This window comes from Podarcis bocagei (assembly GCF_964188305.1).
Source record: "Podarcis bocagei genome assembly, chromosome: 4".
NCBI lineage: Eukaryota > Metazoa > Chordata > Lepidosauria > Squamata > Lacertidae > Podarcis > Podarcis bocagei.
The window spans coordinates 35770465-35791894 of record NC_138128.1 but is presented as its reverse complement, the minus strand read 5'-3'; the positions used below and the strand labels follow the sequence as shown (position 1 = coordinate 35791894).

Here is a 21430-nt window from a genome sequence, read left to right as displayed (position 1 = left end):
TGCTTGTAATTTGTTTTTAAAACCTGCCTGCCTTCTGTTTCTTTCACATTTTTTGTCTCCAGCTGTGGAATTGATTCTCCATTGATTCTCAGGAGGTCAGAAAAATTGCCTGACCTCTTTACACATACTTTCTATCCCTTTTAAAAGAGGTAAAATGTTTACTCTGATATCAGCAATATAACACTTGGTTGAAGGCAATATATCTATTGCTATGTACTGATAATACTTTTATCCTGTCTCATTTAATGGTGATTTTTGATGCTCATTGCCCAAGAACATTTAAAGAAATAATTATGCATTGGCTTTGTCTTGTACATCACACCGGTGTGAACTACATGGCTGTGTGCTGATGTTTAGCTATGCTGGAGAAATCAAACATTGCAATGCCCATTTGCACTACTGCTGTTTCCTTGCCATGTAAGGATCCCTTCCATTTTTTAAAAGGAAGTTCTGTGCTCCTGATTTCTCTCTTAAAAGCTGTGACAACACCAGCAGATGCAGTTACAGTGTAACATTCCAAAAAATACCACAGTATAGTTCTAGCAATTGTTATTGCCAACATTTATTTCCAGGAATTGCTAGGAATGTCAGTAAAAGTTGGCACCAAAATTTTGTCCAAAGTAAAATTCAAAGCTAATGCAGGTGATTCATAACAAACGTTATGAAGAAATCTGCAAGAAGTCAGCAGAATTTCAGTAAGGCTGGCAAAAGATCTTAAAGGGATTTCATACATCCAGTAACTTTCCAAATCCTATATGAGGTACATTTGGCTTACAAGCATTTATGTATTTCATTTTCCATGGGTGCAGGTGCACATGCACTTGTATCATAAAAGTCCATCTTTCTGACAAACACATACACTCACTGCACAATTTACCTTCATCTTACTGCTTCACCGTCACCACCCTTCTAGGTTAATTCCACACTTGTTAAGAGAAGAGCATTTTGAACACTTAAGAGGATGAAAACTGTAGGGCTCCTCTTCCAAATCCCATTAGTTTAAACTGACATTTCCTCTTCATTCTAGGTCAGATTTTGTAGTGGAATGAGCCTGTCATTTGTGATGAAAGAGTTAGCCCTTACTGGGCTATGTAAGTAGGGTGATCCTCCTGTGTTTCTAAATGTCTTGTAGAAACTGAATCAGAGGCTAGCAAAGGAAAAATCACTCTGTGAAGCTGGGTTAATGTACATCAGCAGAAAATTTAATTCAATGTCTTTCATATTCTTGCCAAGTTTTTGAAATACAGAAGTGGTAGATGGTGATGATGCTGATGATTATACCCCACCCATCTCGCTGGGTTTCCCCAGCCACTCTGGGCGGCTCACAGCATATATCAGAACATACTAACACATCAAACGTTAAAAACTTACCGATACAGGGCTGCCTTCAGATGTCTTCCAAAAGTCATATAATTGTTTATTTCCTTGACATCTGAAGGGAGGGTGTTTCACAGGGAGGGTGCCACTACCGAGAAGGCCCTCTACGTGGTTCCTTATAACCTTGCTGCTCTCAGTGAGGGAACCAGCAGAAGACGCCTGAAGGAGAACCTGAGTGTTAGGGTTGAACAATGGGGGAGGAGATGCTCCTTCAGGTATGTTGGGTCGAGGCCATTTAGGGTTTTAAAGGTCAGCATCAACACTTTGAATTGTGCTCAGAAATGCACTGGGAGCCAATGAAGATCCTTTAGGTCCTCTTCGCTGTCGTTTTCGCCACTTGGTAGGCTCGATGTTGAGCTCTTGTTCTGTGTTCGGTCCAATTCAGAATGACTTTTCCTTCATCGGTGCTCTAGCCATCTCAGCTATGTTTCATCACCCTCAGCTCTGGGGAAATCCACGGGGCCATCCAGGCTCCATGCAATTCGAGAGGGTGCTTCAGAGCCAGACAGTTAATAGCCCTGGTTAGCTCCGCATTCCAGAGGGCCACCAGGGAATCAACTGAAAGGCCATCAACATGGGATAAAACATCCCCTACTACTCTCTGGAAACCATTTGGTTCCATTAAGTGGTAGGGGCGGATCATCCAAATTGGTCTCACTTCCCTGCAGAGGGGAAGGGTTGTGGAGACGTTCAGTTGCACCAGGAAGTGATCCAACCATGACACTTCTTTTGTTTCACTTTTATTTAGTTTCAGATCACCCACATCCATAGAGGTGAACACCAGGCCTAAGGCATGTCCATGGCTATGAGTTGGGCCAAACATATTCAGGGACAGCCCCATGGAGGCCATGCTTTCCACAATGTCCCGAGCGACCCCTTGTAAGGTGGTGTCGGCATAGATGTTAAAATCCCCTAGGACAACCAAACTAGGTGTCTCCAAGAGGACATCGGCCACAGCCTGAAGCAGCTTGGGCAGGGAATCCTTGTTGCAGCGGGGAGGTCGGTATACCAGTAGGAATCCTGTACTGCCCCTATTACCCAACTTCCAGAACATGCACTCAGAAAACTGGGTCTTCCCAATAGGATGCCTAGTGCCGGCCAATTAGTTCCTAAAGAATTTGTCAACTTCTTTGGCTTCATGGTGGCATCTGTTTGTATGTCTCCACATATACTAGCACCAAAAAGCTTGTTATCTTGACTACGACACCAAAAGCCATACACTGCTGTGTATATTTCCAGTTTTCATCTCCTTGGAGTAGCTCCTTCCAAAGACACCTCTGAAATTGCATCCTATGAAATATAAGAGTTGCCACTTGAAAATTGGTATGCGCACAAACACACCTGGTGAATGGGTGAAAGTAGTGGGCCTTTTGGATCCTGGCTCCAGTGTTTATTTAATAAATAAATCTCTGAATTTATCAAAGTCACATTCAAAAAAATGTAATTATAGCAATCACCTTCTTAAAAGAAAAATTTATTGGTTCAAACATCCATATTACAAATGTGTACAGTAGCCTTGAAAAATACACCACCACTTCAAAATTCCACTATACACAAAAGTATAATGCTATCAGATTTTGTAAATAGTGCACATCAAAAGAAGTCAAGTTATTTACATGCAGAATTTCATTACTTAGATGTGCATTTTTGCTGACCTTCTTGAACAAAATTGCCGGACTCTTGACAGCTTTCCCCAGTGACTATATTAAGACATGGTGGCTGGAATGTATTGTAGAGGCATGTAAATCACAACACTTTGTTCTGCATAATAAAATGTGCAGAATGAGAGGTGCTACCTAGCACAAGTTTTGTTTCAGAAACACATTAGCACCAAACAGATGTTAAGTACAGTGGTTATATCTCTCCCATTGAGATCAATGAGATTTCAAATTGATTAACCGCCTATGCCCCACTGAATGCAGTGACACTGACTTTTGAGTAAACATACTTAGGACTGTGCTCTTGAATGGGCTCTTTGTGACCAGTGTTGGTCATTAAACCTGGAGTATATGTACCAGTTTAGTGCATAGAGAGGAGACCAATATTGTTTGGAGAAATTGGAAATAAAGGATGGGGAATAGAATGAAAACTATTTTTCTTTGCAATTACAATTTCATCTTCTTTGATAATGGAAATTTCATATTCATTATCAAGTGCTAATGAGATCCGAACGCTCTGTTGAGCTACTAAAGGATGCATCAATAAAAAAGGAAGATGGATGATTGACAAAAGACCAGTCCCTCTGTCATTCCCTGTGCATATTAAGCTCCTGCTGAATTCAACATATTCTTTGTTATCCTGAACCTGCTATGCAAAATAAATTTCACTTGAGTAAAAAAAACAAAAAACACCAAACTTTATCCAGATAAAGAGGAAGACACAGAAACTCTAAAGCGATGACTGGATTTGAAGCTCTAGAAAGCGTACTTTCAAAATAAGTGCTTAACATGTAATATCTGGGCATTTTTACTCAAAAGTAAATATATTTACTTGGTTCATATGAGCCAAGATGAGCAACAGTTGGGGGAAATGGGTTTGAGGAAATAACCTATTGTACTGAATGGGTACTCTGTGTTTCAGACATTTCGCTTTCCCCCAATATGTATGAAATTGTGGCTGCAAGCAATGCAAATTTTGTTAGGTGAACACTTGGGGGGTGAAGAATCTAAACAATAATACCTTATTGCAGTATTTTTCTCATGGTTGATAATATATTCTCAGGGCAGTCTTTTGAGATTCCCAGATTTCAAGAACTGGTTTTGCTAGAGATTATCTACCGCTGGTGTTGGGGCCAGCCCAACACATTTTGCTGCCTGAGGCAAAGCAAAAGATGCCTCCCCTCTTTTATCTCCCCAAGCCAACTAAATTGGTCGCTGAATATTACTTCAGCACTGGTGACTGGACAGCACCCTCCACTATACCTGAAGCCGTCAGGCTAGTTTAGGAGGCAGAGAGCTGGCCACACACCACACACATTTCAGTTCTTCAGAACTTTACTGCTCTGCCTACCCCCTAGCATTTGAACATGAGCCCTCCAGGATCAGACCAAACACCCATCTAGTCCAGCACGTCATTCTCACAAACCCATGGGAAGTCTGCAAGCACAACCGAGAGCAAGAGCACTCTCCCTGAGGGGACTGCCTCAATTTACCTACAAGGCACAATAAGCTATATAACTGCTTACAGATTGTTTTTCTTACCATCAAGCAGTATGTAAACTTTATGAAATAAATAAGATATCTTATTTTGACCTTCAGATTAACATTAAAAGGCAACAAAACTGTCAACTCTGTTATTTTATCTGCCACCAAAGGAGGAGGAAGGATTCTGAATTTCTGCCTCAGACATCCAGGTACCTTAGCTCATTTGGTCAATGTTTCCACTGTCTTCTCAGAACTTTCTACATGATCAAGTGTCACAGTTCTTATTAACAATGGTAACCATTATGGGATGTGAGAGGAGACACTCAGGAGTGTTCACAGAGCATTTATTGGTTAAGACAATAAAATTAAATTCAGGGCTACAAGTAGCTGACTGTGCCAGTGTCCAATCCATCAAACGGAGCTGCAAACAATAAATGAATTATTTCTATATTTTGGGAAGTGGTTTGTTTGCTGTGTATTTGGACACCTCTTAAGATGTTGTAACCAAATTTACATGACGGTTTCTGAGACCAAAAGGCAGGATTTCATCTATATGTGGATACATGGACACCAATTTGAATCTTTCAAAACTGCACTGATTTTAATCAAAACTGTGCAGATATTTTGGTTTCATAGGGTTCCCAAGCAATGCTGGGTCCAAGGCTGTTAGTACAATGTAATCTTAAATAGACTTTACTCAAAACCAGAAAAATGATGGGTTTCTGAACAGCTCAGCTTTAAATGATGTGGAATATTTTTAGTACATTAAAAAGAATGTTTTTGGTGAAGTCTATTAATAGGCAAGAGAAAATGAAAACAGTAAATGCCTTTTGAAAACAATACTTATGTAGAGCCATGTGATTACCAAGAATTTTTCTTGGACTCTTTCTACCCTAATGTTTCTTTATATTTTTCACCATCTTTGATTTATTCATTTCTGTGTCCTGCTTATAACTCACACTGCTTTGTTTGCTTCCTTGCTTTTGGAAGGTCCTTTATTGTTGCATTGAAACAGGGACTGGGAGAACGAGAAAGCCAGAACCCAAGCAGCTAATCTTTTTCAAAAGACATATTCCCTTCCAGGCAACTTTTTGGAGGCCACATGCTGTTTGTAGGTGGAGCTAGAACCAAAGTGCGTGGGGCAACAAATGTAAATTTTCCCTTTATATACAGTAGGCTAGTTTCCACACACACGAACACACCTCTATCCTCCATTCAGAGAAGCAAGAGGCAGGCATCAGCAGAATTGATTCCAGACAAGCAAAAACAGGCAAAGAACACATGAAGCAGGGCCAGAAAGGGGATATGGACTGGAGAGAGTCCTAAGACTCACATAGATATGTTTCAAGGGCTATAAAAAGGTAAAGGGACCCCTGACCATTAGGTCCAGTCGTGACTGACTCTGGGGTTGCGGTGCTCATCTTGCCGGAGTGATACCTATTTATCTACTTGCACTTTTATGTGTTTCGAACTGCTAGGTTGGCAGGAGCAGGGACCGAGCAACGGGAGCTCACCCTGTCAATATATTTGACACATAAGCCTAAGGTTCCCCAATGCTGCTCTAACAGGTTAGAATATTTGTGGTTTGGTAATATTGGGGTGAGAAGGATGCACATATATCAGGAAGTGAGATGAAGGGAAACACCTGCCTTTCCCCACACCTCCCCTCCAAAAACCTCTCCCCTCTTTGGGCGCTACAAAGCTCTTGCTCCAGGCTGGTTGGAGCCCTGAAGAGGAGCACTCCTTTTAGGGGCTGGGCTTAGCACAGATGCACTGCAATATTTTGCTGTGAGTCTCCACCTGTCCCATATGAATTATCTCAAAGGGGAGCCTGTTTCCTTTTCCTTTTGAGTTATTCTTTTTTATTAACATGCATACCCTGCCTTCACTCCAACAAGATGGTGGCTGCGTCAATAGCTCACACCTCGCCCACAATTTTAACTGCTCAATAATACCCTGAAGTATGTTTGGCTGAGAGAAGGAGTGACTTACATCCCCCACTCCCAAGACAACTTCATGACTAAGATCTGAACCTTGGCCTTCCCAGTCCTACTTTAACTATCATTCTACATTGTCTCTCCTGTTCTGCCTTGGCACACACTTGACTATTGTATGCAAATATAGCTGTTAATAATGGTTCTTATCTTTTCCAACCAAGCCATGCTAGATGTTCACTCAGTCTTATCTGGAGAAATGGTGCATGTTAACATTCATGACAGAATGAGGTTACTGCCTAAATGACTCACTGCTGCATAACTAGGTGTTTACACTCACAGAGCTACATGTAATTGGACCACCTCTGTGCTTCCTTTTCATTCACAGATGTCGCCTTTTAAATGCCACCTCAATGGGAAGCTGTAACTGTGGTGAGCGACTTGAGCCCCTATTGTTTGTGTACAGAGGTGCTTAATATAGGGGCCTTCCGGTTCACAAAGGGAAAATTAAGCCCCTGAGATGAGCTGCATTGAAGTGCTGTAATGAATTGCAGGAGAGACATCCACAGAAAGAAAACACTGGAGGGGGAGAAACAGGAGGTGGGACTTCAGGAAGAGTCAGTTGGAGAAGAGAGGGAGAAGATACTTCCAGGTGTTGACGTTGCCCTTATGCCCTGTGCAGATCCCACTACATGAAACACTGTCAGCTTCTCAAAGCCTGGCTCTATTGAAGTCTGACTAAAGTTGTGACAGAGGCACATATGATGAGTAAATCCATTCTGCAATACTTTTTATAGCTTTCTTTTTTTAAAAAAAGAAATAGCAGGTTGCAGTTTGACAAAGGAGACAGATGGGTGCAGGGAAACAGAAAGAAAAACCAGCTCTTAAACTATTTTCCTGCAGAAAATCACCTTCCTCCACCAACCTGCTTTTACTATCCTAGTGAAATTACTGTCATTTCTACATTCGGTCCCCCTCTGCTTCTCTTTAGGAAAGATGTGCAAGGGTTTACAGGGGAGAAGTGAACAGGAAAAGTGGTGCTTAAATGTTTCTTGGCCTCTTGCTTCACCCTGCACAGGTTCTGGATCTGAATTTGCTGGTTCTTGCAAAAATTTTGGCTGCTAAGAAATGGAGAAGTCATTCTGTTCCTATGTTAAAAGAATCATTTAAAATATGGAAGGTGGTAGAAGTGTCTAAACTGACAGAACTGATGAGATGAAGAGATAAGCAGAAATCAGAGTAAGTTTCTGTTAGCATGTTCAGCTCTAGTTAATGCATGGAGAGGTTAAGACCATAGAGTAAACTGTTTTTCCTAGACTCAGCTAGGACACACCCCGTCACCTCCAATGATAATCAGTTAGGAAAGTTCTTTGTTTGTTTTCTTCCTACTGCTTGTCCTCTTCCACTATTTGAACCTGACCAGGGAGCACAGGGGGTCAGTATACTTATTTGAACAAACATGGTGGAAGTCCTGTCAATCACATTATAGTCTCTTCTTCACTATTCACTTTTGTGAACACTTCTGAAGTGTTAGAATGAACAGCTGTCAGTGACCCCATGTGTTTTATTAGAATGCATACCAATATGTGAATCTTCAAGAAAGTGTGGGTATGAAAAGGCTGAAATGGTCTCACAGATGGAGCAGCAATATTCAAGAGACACTATATAGTAATCCTCTGATGAACAAGCACCATTTTTTAAATAAGCAAATCTCCAAGCCTTCCAGCAAATTGTCACAGAACTCAGGCCCTATTTTATAACTTGTACAATTAATAACTACACACAATCAACACACCTTGGTTGGTTTGACAGTCAATGCAAAGTGGCTAAGAATGTTTTGGCTAAAACAATTCGGGATTCACATAAGAACCCAAAAGAAGAAGTCATGGAAAAATTGATCAAATGTAGATTGGACTATGAGAGTCTGCTCAAAAACAAGAAAGCTGACTATACAAAAACAACAACAACAACCAAACCAAACCAAACCAAACCAAACCAAACCAAACCAGTGAAGGAATTAGGACTAGCAGTAATGGGGCAGAGTGAAGACAAATTCTGGGAACAACATTATTCATAAAGAGCTCTGCTTTGACCTTGAATAAGTGTCAGCTAAGGAATTGGCTCTTCTGGATAATATCCAGAAAGGACATACAACTAAGTAAAAACACCAAATTTCCCCCTTGGCATCCACTCTTGAGAACAGAGCATTTTACAGATAGTCATCAGACCAAACTCTCACCAGTTTCCTTAAGAAATGCTTTTATTGAACTGCGTTCCCAAGTGATGCCAACTGCAGTCTTGGATGGCCACTACAACAGGGTCCAGTGTACAGAAAGACTTTGTATGTGTGGTCAACCTGGTGGAAGTCACTCATTCTGTTAGCCTGACCCTTATATAGAGACCCAAGAGATTGCTTTCTGAAACTGTTGTCTACACAAGCAAGCAAGTACACCCTGGCAGAAATGGTTCAGCTTTTTTTCCAGCGACAATAATAGCTTTATGACACACAGTGGGGCCCTCTATGCACTGTCTGAAAAAATATATCAGGAAAAATGAGTTAGATAAAATCACTAAATTGTTGTGGTGATTCAGAGGTTTAATCTGAAGACGTATTTGTCTTTGTTGGTGTCTCTGGTAACTTCTCTCTTTTGCCATAAATACTGGCAAACTGGATTTTAAAAAGGCAAAGAAGATTAGAATTGGAACTGTCAGAGATGCACAAGGGAAACTGCGTTTTAATGCTCAGCAACTTGGCAAAGTCTTTGCAGATTTTGACATTATAGATGTATGTTCTGTATTATTTTATTAATACTATTGCTTAATACAAGTTTGCCGTGGTCTTTGGCTAGAACAATAAACTTGTGAACTGAATTGAATGAAAAATGGATGCAGTTTAGATATTAGTTTAGATATTAACAAATATAGAAATTTGCTTCTGGCAAATAAAGTTTGTCTATTTGTATTGGGTGAAGTCCAGCACAGTGCAAGCAGGATTCCCCTTGTGCAATGGACTTTCCCATCCATTCCTCCCACACAAAGCTCCTTTATGTCCCCAAATTTGTTCCAGAGGATCCAGTCCCTCAGAATAGATTCCCCCCACACTGACCTTTCCCCTTTTTATTTCCCTTTATTTTTATTTGTGGTGTTACAGGTTTTGTTTTTTATATTTTCTATATTCTTACACTTGATATTGTGTGTATATGTGTATATGATAATATTTACATCATAAGGTGGGGAACACAATGAAAATCGAGAAAACAGAATGAAGATTTCTGTGCCAGACTGAGTGAAAATAGACTCAGTTCCCATCTTGTAAAAGTACCAACCTGAAGCAGGAAAGTAGATTGAACATAGATGTGTAGAGTATTGAAATGTGGCTATGGAAGGTAAAGATGAAGAGCTGGTAAACTATGTGGCAAACCTAGTGTTCTCGTGTTCTCTCTCTCTCTCTCTCTCTCTCTCTCTCTCTCTCTCTCTCTCTGCAATGAAAGATTCCAACATGTACCAAGAGGAGAAGGAAGAAGGTTTTGGTTAGAGGTGGCAGGTCAAGAAGGCAGAAACATCTGTCTGCTGGTTGGGTTTAATATGCTGAACAATGTATGGTACTTTCTGCTTGGAGTACAAACTGGAGACATGACTGTGAGCCTGAATGAACACTCCCTTTCTACTTCAAAGTCATCAATTCATTCTAAGCAAAGAATATAATAATTGACCTTACAGTATGCATTGCATATCACATGTATAGGAAAACACTATTTTTAGGAGTACGTGCATACCTTGCTAATGAGATGTGTTTTCTTGATCTGTCCTATATATTCAAGATATTTCCCTGTCCTTAAAGTAGAGTTTCTTAACTCAGGAGGAGACCATAAAGTGGCTTTTTTAGGCTGGACTTGATTTGATTAAAAAAAAAAAGGTTTAAAAAGCAACAACAAACAGAATAGTGGGTTCCATTTTATCACCTGCTTACCAAGTAGCCAGTTATGTGAAGTGTTCTATCCTGCAAGGTGCAAGTCAGAAGTTACACGTGTTTTTCATCACAAAGAATCATACTCTTAAAAGTTTCAGAAAATTGAGGAGGAGAACAACAGAAGAGAATGAGAGAGTGACGGTCTGGCCAAGGAAATTTAGTAGCAAGAGCACTGGAGAAGGAAGGAAGGCACTAAGAATGGTAGTTTTTCCACAGGAGGGAAAGAGAGAGAAGTAAGCTCTCAAATATCCCCTATGATGGTGAGCTAGGACCCCCTCTGGACCAAAGAGTAGAGGCCAGGAAGAGCCTCAAGCCCCCCGTCTCCTGATGTTAGAGGGAGCTGAAAACATCCCGAGGAACTGAAAACTAAGAAAGCTTCGGAAAAAGAGAAATGATCATTCACTGGTACATATACTCCCTGCATACTTTTTCTGTGCATTGCTGCTTCTTTCCTAATATACATACATGTGTTATTTGTCCAGAAGTGTGCGTATCTATCTATCTGTCTGTCTATTTCCCCTATGAGTAGTCATTTGAACACAAGGATGAGGAACCTGCAACACTCTACATGTTGTTGGACTACAACTCCCATCATCCCTGGCCATGCTAGCTGGGGCAGATGGGAATGGGAGTCAAACAACACTTGGAGAGTCAGAGTGCACTCCCCACCCCTGTTTTAATATAATTCTCTTAGGGGTGGTGCACCATGGGCGTAGCTGGGGGGCTGCAGCTGTCCCCCCAATCAAGTAAATAAATAAAAATACTTAACTGACCAATTGCATCACAGATAACTCGATTCTGCCCCCCCAACATAAAGCCTGCCCCTCCTAAAATAAATCTTGGCTATGCCTATGTGGTATACCTGTGTCAATACAGTCATACCTTGGTTTTCAAACTCCTTGGGAGTTGAACGTTTTGGCTCCCGAATGATTGAAAACTGGGAGTGATTGTTCAGGTTTTCAAACCTTCTTTGGAACCCGAATGTGTGATGCATCTTCCGCATCTTCCAATTGGCTGCAGGTGCTTTCTGCAGCCAATCAGAAGCCGTGCCTCAGTTCCCGAATGTTTGGGAAGTCGAATGGACTTCCAGAATGGATTCCATTTGGTACCACTGTATAGTATAATGCTTAGAGTGGTGGACAAAGCTGACTTCAGGTTTGAGGGTGTCCTCATTGAAATGTCTTCTGGTGGACTCCCTCCTTTGTTGGGGGTGTGGGATATCCAGCCTCATATAAGCAATGTGCTTGAGTCTAATTAATACATGAAGGGGTTAAGACCATAGAGTAAGCTGTCCTGCTGGACTTCACTAGGTCACTGCCCCTCACCTTGGGAAGGAAGGGTTATCAAGCATTTGTTCTTCCCATTTCACCATGTGAACCTTACCACTAAAAAGGTCTAAGCCAGATGCTCCAAGTTTAGACTACATGGCTTAAGCAAGCCATCTTTGTGTTTTTATACAAATAATTTAGAAACTCTCATCACTTTGGAGCCTGTCTTATTGGGATTGATACCTCCTTTTGATAGAAAAATTACACTTGCTGATAAAGTGCCCAGTGGATCTGAAGCTCTTGTTGACCTCAGCATATTTAGTGGGTGCTCAGCTTTCACGACAATCATAGCTCACTGAGACAGAGGTCTCCTAGGCACGTTTTGAAAATGATGGCCCCAATATCTAATCACGCATACCTGTTTTGGAAGGCGCCTTTACGTACAAGCTCCAAAACTGTTCTTGCTCAATGTAATATATATATATTAAATGGTTTCCAAAAATTAGTTTCTGAAGGTCAGCATGGGCACATGTGAAGACACAGTGAGAGATCAATAAGTGGCATTGGTTGGCAGTATTTGCTGGCACACACACTATGTGTGTGTGTGTGTGTGTGTGTGTGTGTGTGTGTGTGACATAATACCAAAAGTGAAACAAAATCAGACTACACTGAATCACTGAATTCTTACATACGGTTGCAGGCTAAGAGCCCCAAGACACAAGGAATTAAAAAGCAGGCTTCATTTGAGAGATTATCGGGAAACAAGCCATGCCAAGCCATTTGCCACGAGTGGTTCAGCTGCAGAAATAGACTGGAAGAAAAGAAGAATGAAGAAGGTAAATATTTAATATTTCAGTCAGGGAAAGGAGCATGCTTATTCAGTCAAAACTCAGAGAGAAATTCAGTGACAAAATTATATATGCGAATTTAAAAATGAAATGAAGTAAGCAAATAAAGGCATTCACGGCTATGTCCAAGTTTTGTACTGGAACTAGCGGGACTTGAATAAAAAAAATTGGGCAGTGGGGGAGGTCATTTGATGTCAGGAAGGATATTACACACACACACACACACACACACACACACACACACACACACACACACCGCTCTTCATTTGAGGTTCATAGGGTGGTTTACTATAAAAAACACAAAAATACATAACAATATAACAAGCAAAAACAATAACTCTACCAAACAATTTGAAAGACCATAAATTGTTTAATTATCCAAAGGCCTGGGAGAACAGTGGTGCTTTTGCCAGGCACGAAAAGATACACAAAGAAGGCACCAGGTAAGTCTCCCTTGGGAGTGCATTCCACAAAACCAGGACTTTGAATTGGGCCTGGATTGGCATTATAAGTTTATTACGTATTGCCCCAGTGAGCAACCAGGCTGCTGAATTCTGCACCAGCTAAAGTTTCCAAATGACCTCCAGAGGAGCTCCACGTATAATGCATTGCAGTAATCTAACCTAGAGGTTACCAGAGCATAGGGTACCAGCCCAACCTGATGGCAAGCATTCCATGCTGCTGAAGCCACAAGAGCCTCACGCGATAGCAGTGGACCCAGAAGTACCTGCAAGCTGAGTCCCGTTTCTAACTGAAGTCCATCTGTCCATAGCTACCACAAGGTGATGAAATTATTGCCATATGCTTGTGTCTATGCTGCAATTTTAATGCAGCAAGTAGGTTTAAAAGCCAAATTTTTTCTTCTCTTGCTCCTAGCAAAACTGGTTAACTTAATGCAGCCCTTTTGAAATGCTGGTAGTCATAGTGAAACATTGGTAGTGTTGATTATTTTAACCAAACCAGATTGTTATTAATATATTACCTTCAAGGTGCAATCCTGTGCACAGTGCATAGGTTTGCAGTGTCATAAAACTGTAATGGGTACTGTACAAGATAAATCTATAATTTCCAGTGCAATGCCATATTCTAAATACGACAATGCTTTCCTTAACAGGACATTGAATGTGAGTTTACAGTATTAAAATAAATACATTACTGTCCTATGCATACACCTTGTTATGATGAAATCTCAACACATCTCAGGCTTTCCAGGTTTCAGGTTTCCTAATCCACCCCTACCAAGCCACCAGAAGGGCTTTGTCCAGCTATTGCAGCACTGAGCTAATTTAATGACCGACCCTGGATTCAGAAAGACTTTTGTTGTTGATTTTAAGACCAAGATTAGAGCTTTTATAATTACGTAAGTGTTCTACTTCATCATGAAAAAGGTTTGTCCCTTTAGCAATGAGAAAATTAAGCAGTTATACAATGGATACTTAAACAAAAACAAGCCAGCTATAAAGGAAGCATTACTTAGTGTGCCTCTTTATAGAAGGGGCAGTGGTTTTTTCTGGGGGAGGGGTACGCTTACCCCTAAACATTTTGTGAATCTAATGGGAGAAGAAACTATTTTTTTTAAAAAAAAATTAATTTCTTCTCTAACACGGTGAATAGTCAGTTCCTTTGCTACCCCCAATGGTGGCCTCATTTCCTGTTACTGTGTTTGCTGAGTCTCAGACCGAATGTGAGTACCCCTAAACATTTTTTTCAGAAAAAAAGCACTGAGAAGGGGCATTGGTGATATTTTGGGGGGTGGGTTGGTAAGAGAAGGGGACACTGGGAAATTCCAAGCTTGTAAAATTATTTGTTCCCTCTTTTTTTTTTACCTTCAGAACAGTTTGTCAGTAGTCATGAAATGAAATGTAAAGGTAATTCAAAACAAAGAATTGAACCACTCACTTATAATTATGATGAGAATGACTGCACATACGATACCCAGGATGATCATCATCTAGAGAGGGAGAGAGAGGGAGAGTCAGTTCAGGGGAGGAAAACAGAGAAAGGTTAGCTTTGCCTGTACATTTGGACAGGCTGTTTGCCTTCTTCCACAGCTGTATACGGTACTTCAGATTTCCCAGGCAACAAACATGTGCTGTAAGAAAAGTAGATCATGATCTATTCGTAAGATGTCTGGGCAACTTGCAACAGATTGCCATGGGGTTTCTGACTCCCAGTCATTTAACAATAGCTAAAACAATTAGGCTCGTCCCCCACCAAAATCAGACTGGCTAAAAGCAGAAATGCAGAAGTGAGGTTTGATCTGAAAGTACTGAACTCAGTTCTGGTACTGAAAAGGTGCCCTCTTCCTTAATTTGATGTGTACGACATCCAATCTCTACCTATTTTGCACCTGATTTTTGTTGGTGGATCTTGAGGTTCAAATAAAAACACAGCTGCTGGAGCAACAGGCTGAATGTCTGGCCACCCCTGGTTTAATCTTTGCACTCATTCTTTTGGAACTATGTCCTGATTACACCCTTGCAGTAGTAACGTTTACCTTGCAGTTTTTCCACCAGTTTTTCCTCTTCAGTTTAGCTGCGCTAGTTTCAAACTGGGAGGCACCAGCTTGCAAGGCGTCCGCCCGGTTATCCAACTCCGAAAGCTTCTGGTCTCTTTCTAGTACTTTGTCCACATTGACTCGCATTATATCCACCACCTGAAATGGGCATATCAATAGCTTGTAAAACACTGGGGTGGTGACCTATAGGCCTAGTCAGGTCTTTCCCCTCCATGCAGAGAGTGAATGTATGGAAGGAGAAACAGAGAGCTATGCTCTTCATCCTTGTCCCTCCCCCCACACCGCATTTTCAAACTTGTGCAACATCCAAAAGGTGAGACTAAGCATGTTCAGACCATGGGCAAATTCATGGGCAGATGTCAGGTACGGGGCTGGGGGTAGCAGTGGTGTCCTATTGCCAATTCCAATAACCCCTCTGTCTATTTGCTCTGTGCAGGAATGAGGAACAACTGAATTAGTCAAATACAAGGCAGGGATTGATGGTTTAAATGTCTTAGGCTGTGATGGAATATGCAGAAATGGCAAGACAAACTGGAAAGATCAGAAACCAGGAAGAACAAGTGTTTTTAAAAAGGGTGGAATAACTTTACTGTATACTTAAAAGGCCACTGTAGGCAGTTAAAATCATTGGCAGGGATACAATGACACTTGCAATGTGAAATGAATTTTGGTTACTATGATTATATAATAGATGGATAATGGTAAAAGATGCAGGGAAAAAGGAAAGAAAAAAAAAGAAATGGAACCTATGGAAGGGGGGGAAGGAGGTCTGAAGGTTCGAAAGAACCTTGTTATTTTTATGATTTGAAATGGTTATAGTTATTGTGTATAACTTTATGTAAAACCAATAAAAATTTTATTTAAGTAAATGTCTTAGGCTGCATTTCTAATCGCACTTGCCAGGAAATAAGCCCCTTAAGTGATACTTAATTCTGAAGGAAACACCCAAAGGCTAGGTGTTTATTTCCATTTATTTCCATTTAGAAAGAGAAAAGAGTAGCTATCTTAAATGAAGAAGCAACCAAAGCATTCTAATTTCAACTAGTTAATTTCAGCTAATGGTGAAGAAAGTGAAACACTCAAGACTTGAAAGTTTTCTTAATGAAGTGCTCCAGTGAATGACAGCTGCAAATAATACCAAACGGATTCAACAGCTTGACATTTTTCACAGATACAGATAGGTAGCCGTGTTGGTCTGCCATAGTCAAAATAATTTTTTTATTTTTTTGCTAGTGGAAGGATTTTTTTTATTTTTCACAGAAACACCCAAAACTGTAATAGTAATAGGTTTTATTATGGTGTGGATGTTTAGTGCCACCTTGAGGATATGTTTAATATGGCACCACATATTAATGGACATTTTCTAAGGATCTTTTCAGATGGACTCCCCCACTTCTCCAAATTGCAGCAAATGGACAAGAACTGTTATGTGCTTGTTCTGTGAGATCCAAATGCAACCCCCCAAATGCAATGATTCTTTTGTGGGACTATTGCATTTCCCCAATACCAATGCCAGTATTTTGTAGGAATCTGAGCACAGATTTTCTGTTCCCACTGCTGCTCCCACATTGCCACTTAATGCTGTCAGCTGACTTGGAAGCAGAGGGGGAGGGGACCCAACTGGCTTGGCTGCAGGTTTGTTCTGGGACAGGAGGCAGCTGGTGGAAATCTGGTGTTTGCTGTTAGCGTGTGTGGCTGAAATGCAAATTAGCTCTCACCTCTCTCTTTGGTCTTTGATGGTGGCAAGAAGGTGGCAGGAGATGAGAAGGTGGTCAATAAGCAAGCGTTGGCCTGCTGGCTGGCTGGCTGGCTGGTGGACTGGCTCATTCACTTGTATGTGTGAGGGCGGATGCAAGTGCAGAGTAGTGAGACAGAAGTGGTGACTCAAGCAGGCATGGGGGGGGGGGAAGCAAGCAGCAGGTTTGCAGAGGCTGGTGGGTGGCAGTGGCAGTCTGAGCTCTGAGCTCAGGGATAATAACAACAGTAGTGCAAAAGGGCGGGTTGCCTGTTATGTAGTCAGTGGTCTGTGTTGCCTGATCTCGAGTCTGGACTAAGGATTCTGAGCTCCAATGTTCTGATTTGATACATGATGTCCAATCACAGAACATTTCAGGATTTGGGCCTCTGCCATTGGCCCTTGAACTCTGAGTTGTGATTTGCAGCTTGGAAGTTTAGACAGCCAATCACGTTGGGAATGGGAGTGGCCCAGGCTTTCAGAAATGTATATAAGCAGTTGATTTGCCCCTGTTACCCAGTTACATAGTCAGTAAAGGTTCTTGCTGTTATCACTGTGTCTTGCCTCGTGGGAACCCACCTATACTTCATCGCCCACCCCAAGTGGGCCAAATGGGGAGGTCGCCTGTTGGGCCGGATTTGCTTCATGCGATGAAGGTTCCCCACCCCTACTTTAGTGGATTTCTTCCCACAAACTCCCAGTGATGTTAGCTATGTCCTGTGCATTGATGAGAGACAGTGTTTGACTCTGCTTCTTGTGTCTGACGATGCATGAAGGAGTGAGAGTTTGTGTGCCTGTCGCTTTCTTATGCCTGTCTGTGATGTCCAAAACTGCCCCAGCTATGCCCTGTTCCGTCTTCAGCTTCTGCCTTAAACATACAAGAGCTTTTAAGGCAGATGAAAGACATAAAGGACGATGCACAGAAGCTGAGACACAAGAGCTACTCAGCTGGTTGTGAATCTACACATAGATTCCCAGTGCAATCCTAACCATGTCCGCTTGGAAGGATTGAATTCAGGCAGCTTACTCCTGGGTAAGCGGGGCTATGATTGCAGCCTTAGTCACTTCAAGAAACATGAAAAAGGGTAGACCACCACAATAAACAACAATGCAGAATTTGTTACATGAGTATTCACCTCGGGTCAATGACTGCACACCCTAGGTGAGTGGCATATTCAAAACTGGCACTCAACAGATGATCCAGATCACAATCCTGAAATCCACAGACCTCAACAAAGACAACGTGTTCAGCTCACCTCATTCACTTGAGCCTGTGTCTGCTGCAGCCTACGATTGCTGGTCACGTTGGTCTGGAGCGGAGCCCCTGCTGCACCTGGACTGGGGGCTCCTCCTGCACCTTGGGAAGGAGCTGCTGCTGACCTAAATCAGAAACCCAGCACACATTTATACCCTTGTGAAGTGAAGGACATGCGGCAGGAGTTGGTAATGCAGGTGAGCTGTGCATAAGCAAGCTGCCAGCTAGCTCTGCCGAGGCTCTTTTTATTAGCACAATATGCAAAACCGGTCAGATACATTTTGGACTGTGACCTTTACACATCTTCCAGTCCCGAGATCGAGGGGTGGTACAAAGGAGACAAAAGTCACAGACAGAGCACGGCAGACCACTGAGAAAGCCAAAGGTTAGATAGAGGGCATGATGTTCAGACAGCTGTGGCTTGTCTGCAGGTGGAAGTGCTGCACTCTGCTGCCCAGGAGGACTCTCCTGTGTGAGTGTTTGAGGGCCCTGCTCCTTCCTTCCTGCCACTCACCATCTGGCCCAGGGCGGGGCCTGAAGGACTCAGAGGGACTGCTGCACTCTGCTGCCCAGGAGGACTCTCCTGTGTGAGTGTTTGAGGGCCCTGCTCCTTCCTTCCTGCCACTCACCATCTGGCCTGGGGCGGGGCCTGAAGGACTCAGAGGGACTGCTGCACTCTGCTGCCCAGGAGGACTCTCCTGTGTGAGTGTTTGAGGGCCCTGCTCCTTCCTTCCTGCCACTCACCATCTGGCCCAGGGCGGGGCCTGAAGGACTCAGAGGGACTGCTGCGTCTGCTGCCCAGGAGGACTCTCCTGTGTGAGTGTTTGAGGGCCCTGCTCCTTCCTTCCTGCCACTCACCATCTGGCCCAGGGCAGGGCCTGAAGGACTCACAGGGACTGCTGCGCTCTGCTGCCCAGGAGGACTCTCCTGTGTGAGTGTTTGAGGGCCCTGCTCCTTCCTTCCTGCCACTCACCATCTGGCCCAGGGCAGGGCCTGAAGGACTCACAGGGACTGCTGCGCTCTGCTGCCCAGGAGGACTCTCCTGTGTGGGTGTCTGAGGGCCCTGCTCCTTCCTTCCTGCCACTCACCATCTGGCCCAGGGCAGGGCCTGAAGGACTCACAGGGACTGCTGCGCTCTGCTGCCCAGGAGGACTCTCCTGTGTGAGTGTTTGAGGGCCCTGCTCCTTCTTGCCACTCACCATCTGGCCCAGGGCAGGGCCTGAAGGACTCACAGGGACTGCTGCGCTCTGCTGCCCAGGAGGACTCTCCTGTGTGGGTGTCTGAGGGCCCTGCTCCTTCCTGCCACTCACCACCTGGCCCAGGGCAGGGCCTGACAGGCCTCACAGGGACGGTTGCTGTCACTGCTGCTGCGGCCCAGGGGGATCCGGAGGGGCGCAGAGTTCTTTTTAAAATGTTTTAAAATGTTCCTTTTCCTTTTCCTTTTATTTTTTTGTATTTGCGGGGACGGGGATGGGGGTGGGATGGATGTTTAGTTGGGAATTTGTTTGATTTTAATGGATTTGTAATTTTTATAGTTTTTCATCTGTATTGTTTTTTGTTTTCTGGGGTTTTTTATTGTTTTAAGGTCTTATTTTGTTCTTAAGGGGAAGGGTCAGGGCTGCCGGGGAGTGGGTCCCAGCCAACAAAATGGCTGGGGCATGTTCCACAGAGGGGGATGCGCTGGGACAACCGATCTCAGTGATCACGGGTAGGAGGAGGAGTTACGCTAAGACCAGACCATGTCATTACAGAGGAGGCAGGTTTAGTCGTTGTCTGAGGACTATCCCTGCCTCCGGGTCTGGTCTTGTCCGGACGGATACTAGAATCAGCAAGGGATACCCACATAGCCTGAAGGTGCTGCTGTGCAATGCCAGGTCAATGATTCGTAAGACCACTGCCATCCATGACTTGATCATGGATGAAGGATTTGACCTGGCTTGTGTAACAGAGACTTGGTTGGATGAAGCAGATGGGCCTGTTCTTGCCGCTGCTTGTCCACCAGGTTTCTCTTACGCACAGCAACCCAGGCCTTGTGGGCGGGGAGGGGGGGTTGCAGTGATTTTTAGGAAGTCATTAGTTTGCACCAGGCGTCCTATTGGGAAGACCCAGTTTTCTGAGTGCATGTTCTGGAAGTTGGGCAATAGGGGCAGTACAGGATTCCTTTTGGTGTACCGACCTCCCCGCTGCACCAAGGATTCCCTGCCCGAGCTGCTTCAGGTCGTGGCGGATGTTCTCCTGGAGACACCTAGTTTGGTTGTCCTAGGGGATTTTAATATCCATGCCGACACGACCTTACAAGGGGCCGCTCGGGACTTCGTGGAAAGCATGGCCTCCATGGGGCTGTCCCTGAATAAGTTTGGCCCAACCCATAGCCGCGGACATGCCTTGGACCTGGTGTTTACCTCCACGGATGTTGGTGTTCTGACACTAAGTAAAAGCGAAACAAAAGAAGTGCCATGGTCAGACCACTTCCTGGTGCAACTTGACTTCTCCGCGACCCTTCCCCTCTGCAGGGAGGTGGGACCGATTCGGATGGTCCGCCCCCGCCACTTAATGGATCCAAATGGTTTCCAGAGAGTGGTAGGGGATGCTTTATCCCATGTTGATGGCCTTTCAGCTGATTCCCTGGTGGCCCGCTGGAATGTGGAGTTAACCAGGGCTATTGACTGTTTGGCTCCGAAGCGCCCTCTCCGATTGCATGGAGCCCGGACAGCCCCGTGGTTTTCCACGGATCTGAGGGCAATGAAACAATTGTTGAGACGGCTAGAGCGCCGGTGGCGGACGACCCATTCTGAAGCTGACCGGACACAGGTTAGAGCTCAGTGTCGAGCCTACCAAGTGGCGGTAGCGACGGCGAAGAAGGCTTTCTTCGCCGCCTCTATTGCATCTGCAGAAAACAGCAGCAGGAGACTTTTTCAGGTGGTCCGCAATTTAGCGGAACCACCTGCTACATCGGGGCCCAGTACGGGCCACTTGATCTCCTGCAATGATTTTGCAAAGTTTTTTGCAGATAAAGTCGCTCAGATTCGGGAAGAGGTAGACGCCACCGTGGGAGCAGGGCCGGGGCGGGAGAGTGCTAGAGTCCTGTCTAGTCAAATTGCGTGGGATCAATTCCAATCTGTTACCTCCGAGGATGTGGACAGGCTGCTTGGACGAGTGAAACCAACCACCTGTCTCCTTGATCCTTGCCCATCCTGGCTTATAAAAGCTAGCCGGGAAGGGCTGGGCGATGGGCTTCGTGGGGTGGTGAATGCTTCCCTCCGTGAGGGAGCCTTCCCAGACCCGCTGAAAGAGGCGGTTATTAAACCGCTTCTTAAAAAACCATCTTTAGATGCGGCCACGATGGCCAACTATCGCCCAGTCTCAAATCTTCCATTCTTGG

General features: G+C 43.7%; 1 protein-coding gene across 1 annotated transcript in view; it reads right to left on the bottom strand.

Annotated features, from left to right (window-relative positions):
• Positions 1-5990: 5990 nt before the first annotated feature.
• Positions 5991-21430, bottom strand: part of LOC308586294 (vesicle-associated membrane protein 3-like) — a 31072-nt gene continuing 15632 nt past the window's right edge. The window contains exons 3-6 of the mRNA XM_081192796.1: positions 18050-18173; positions 15038-15196; positions 14440-14491; positions 5991-12503 (exon numbers count right to left, since the gene is read on the bottom strand). Coding sequence (XP_081048922.1) covers positions 12487-12503; positions 14440-14491; positions 15038-15196; positions 18050-18173 — 352 coding nt within the window. The 3' untranslated portion in view covers positions 5991-12486. The remainder of the gene's footprint in view (positions 12504-14439; positions 14492-15037; positions 15197-18049; positions 18174-21430) is intronic.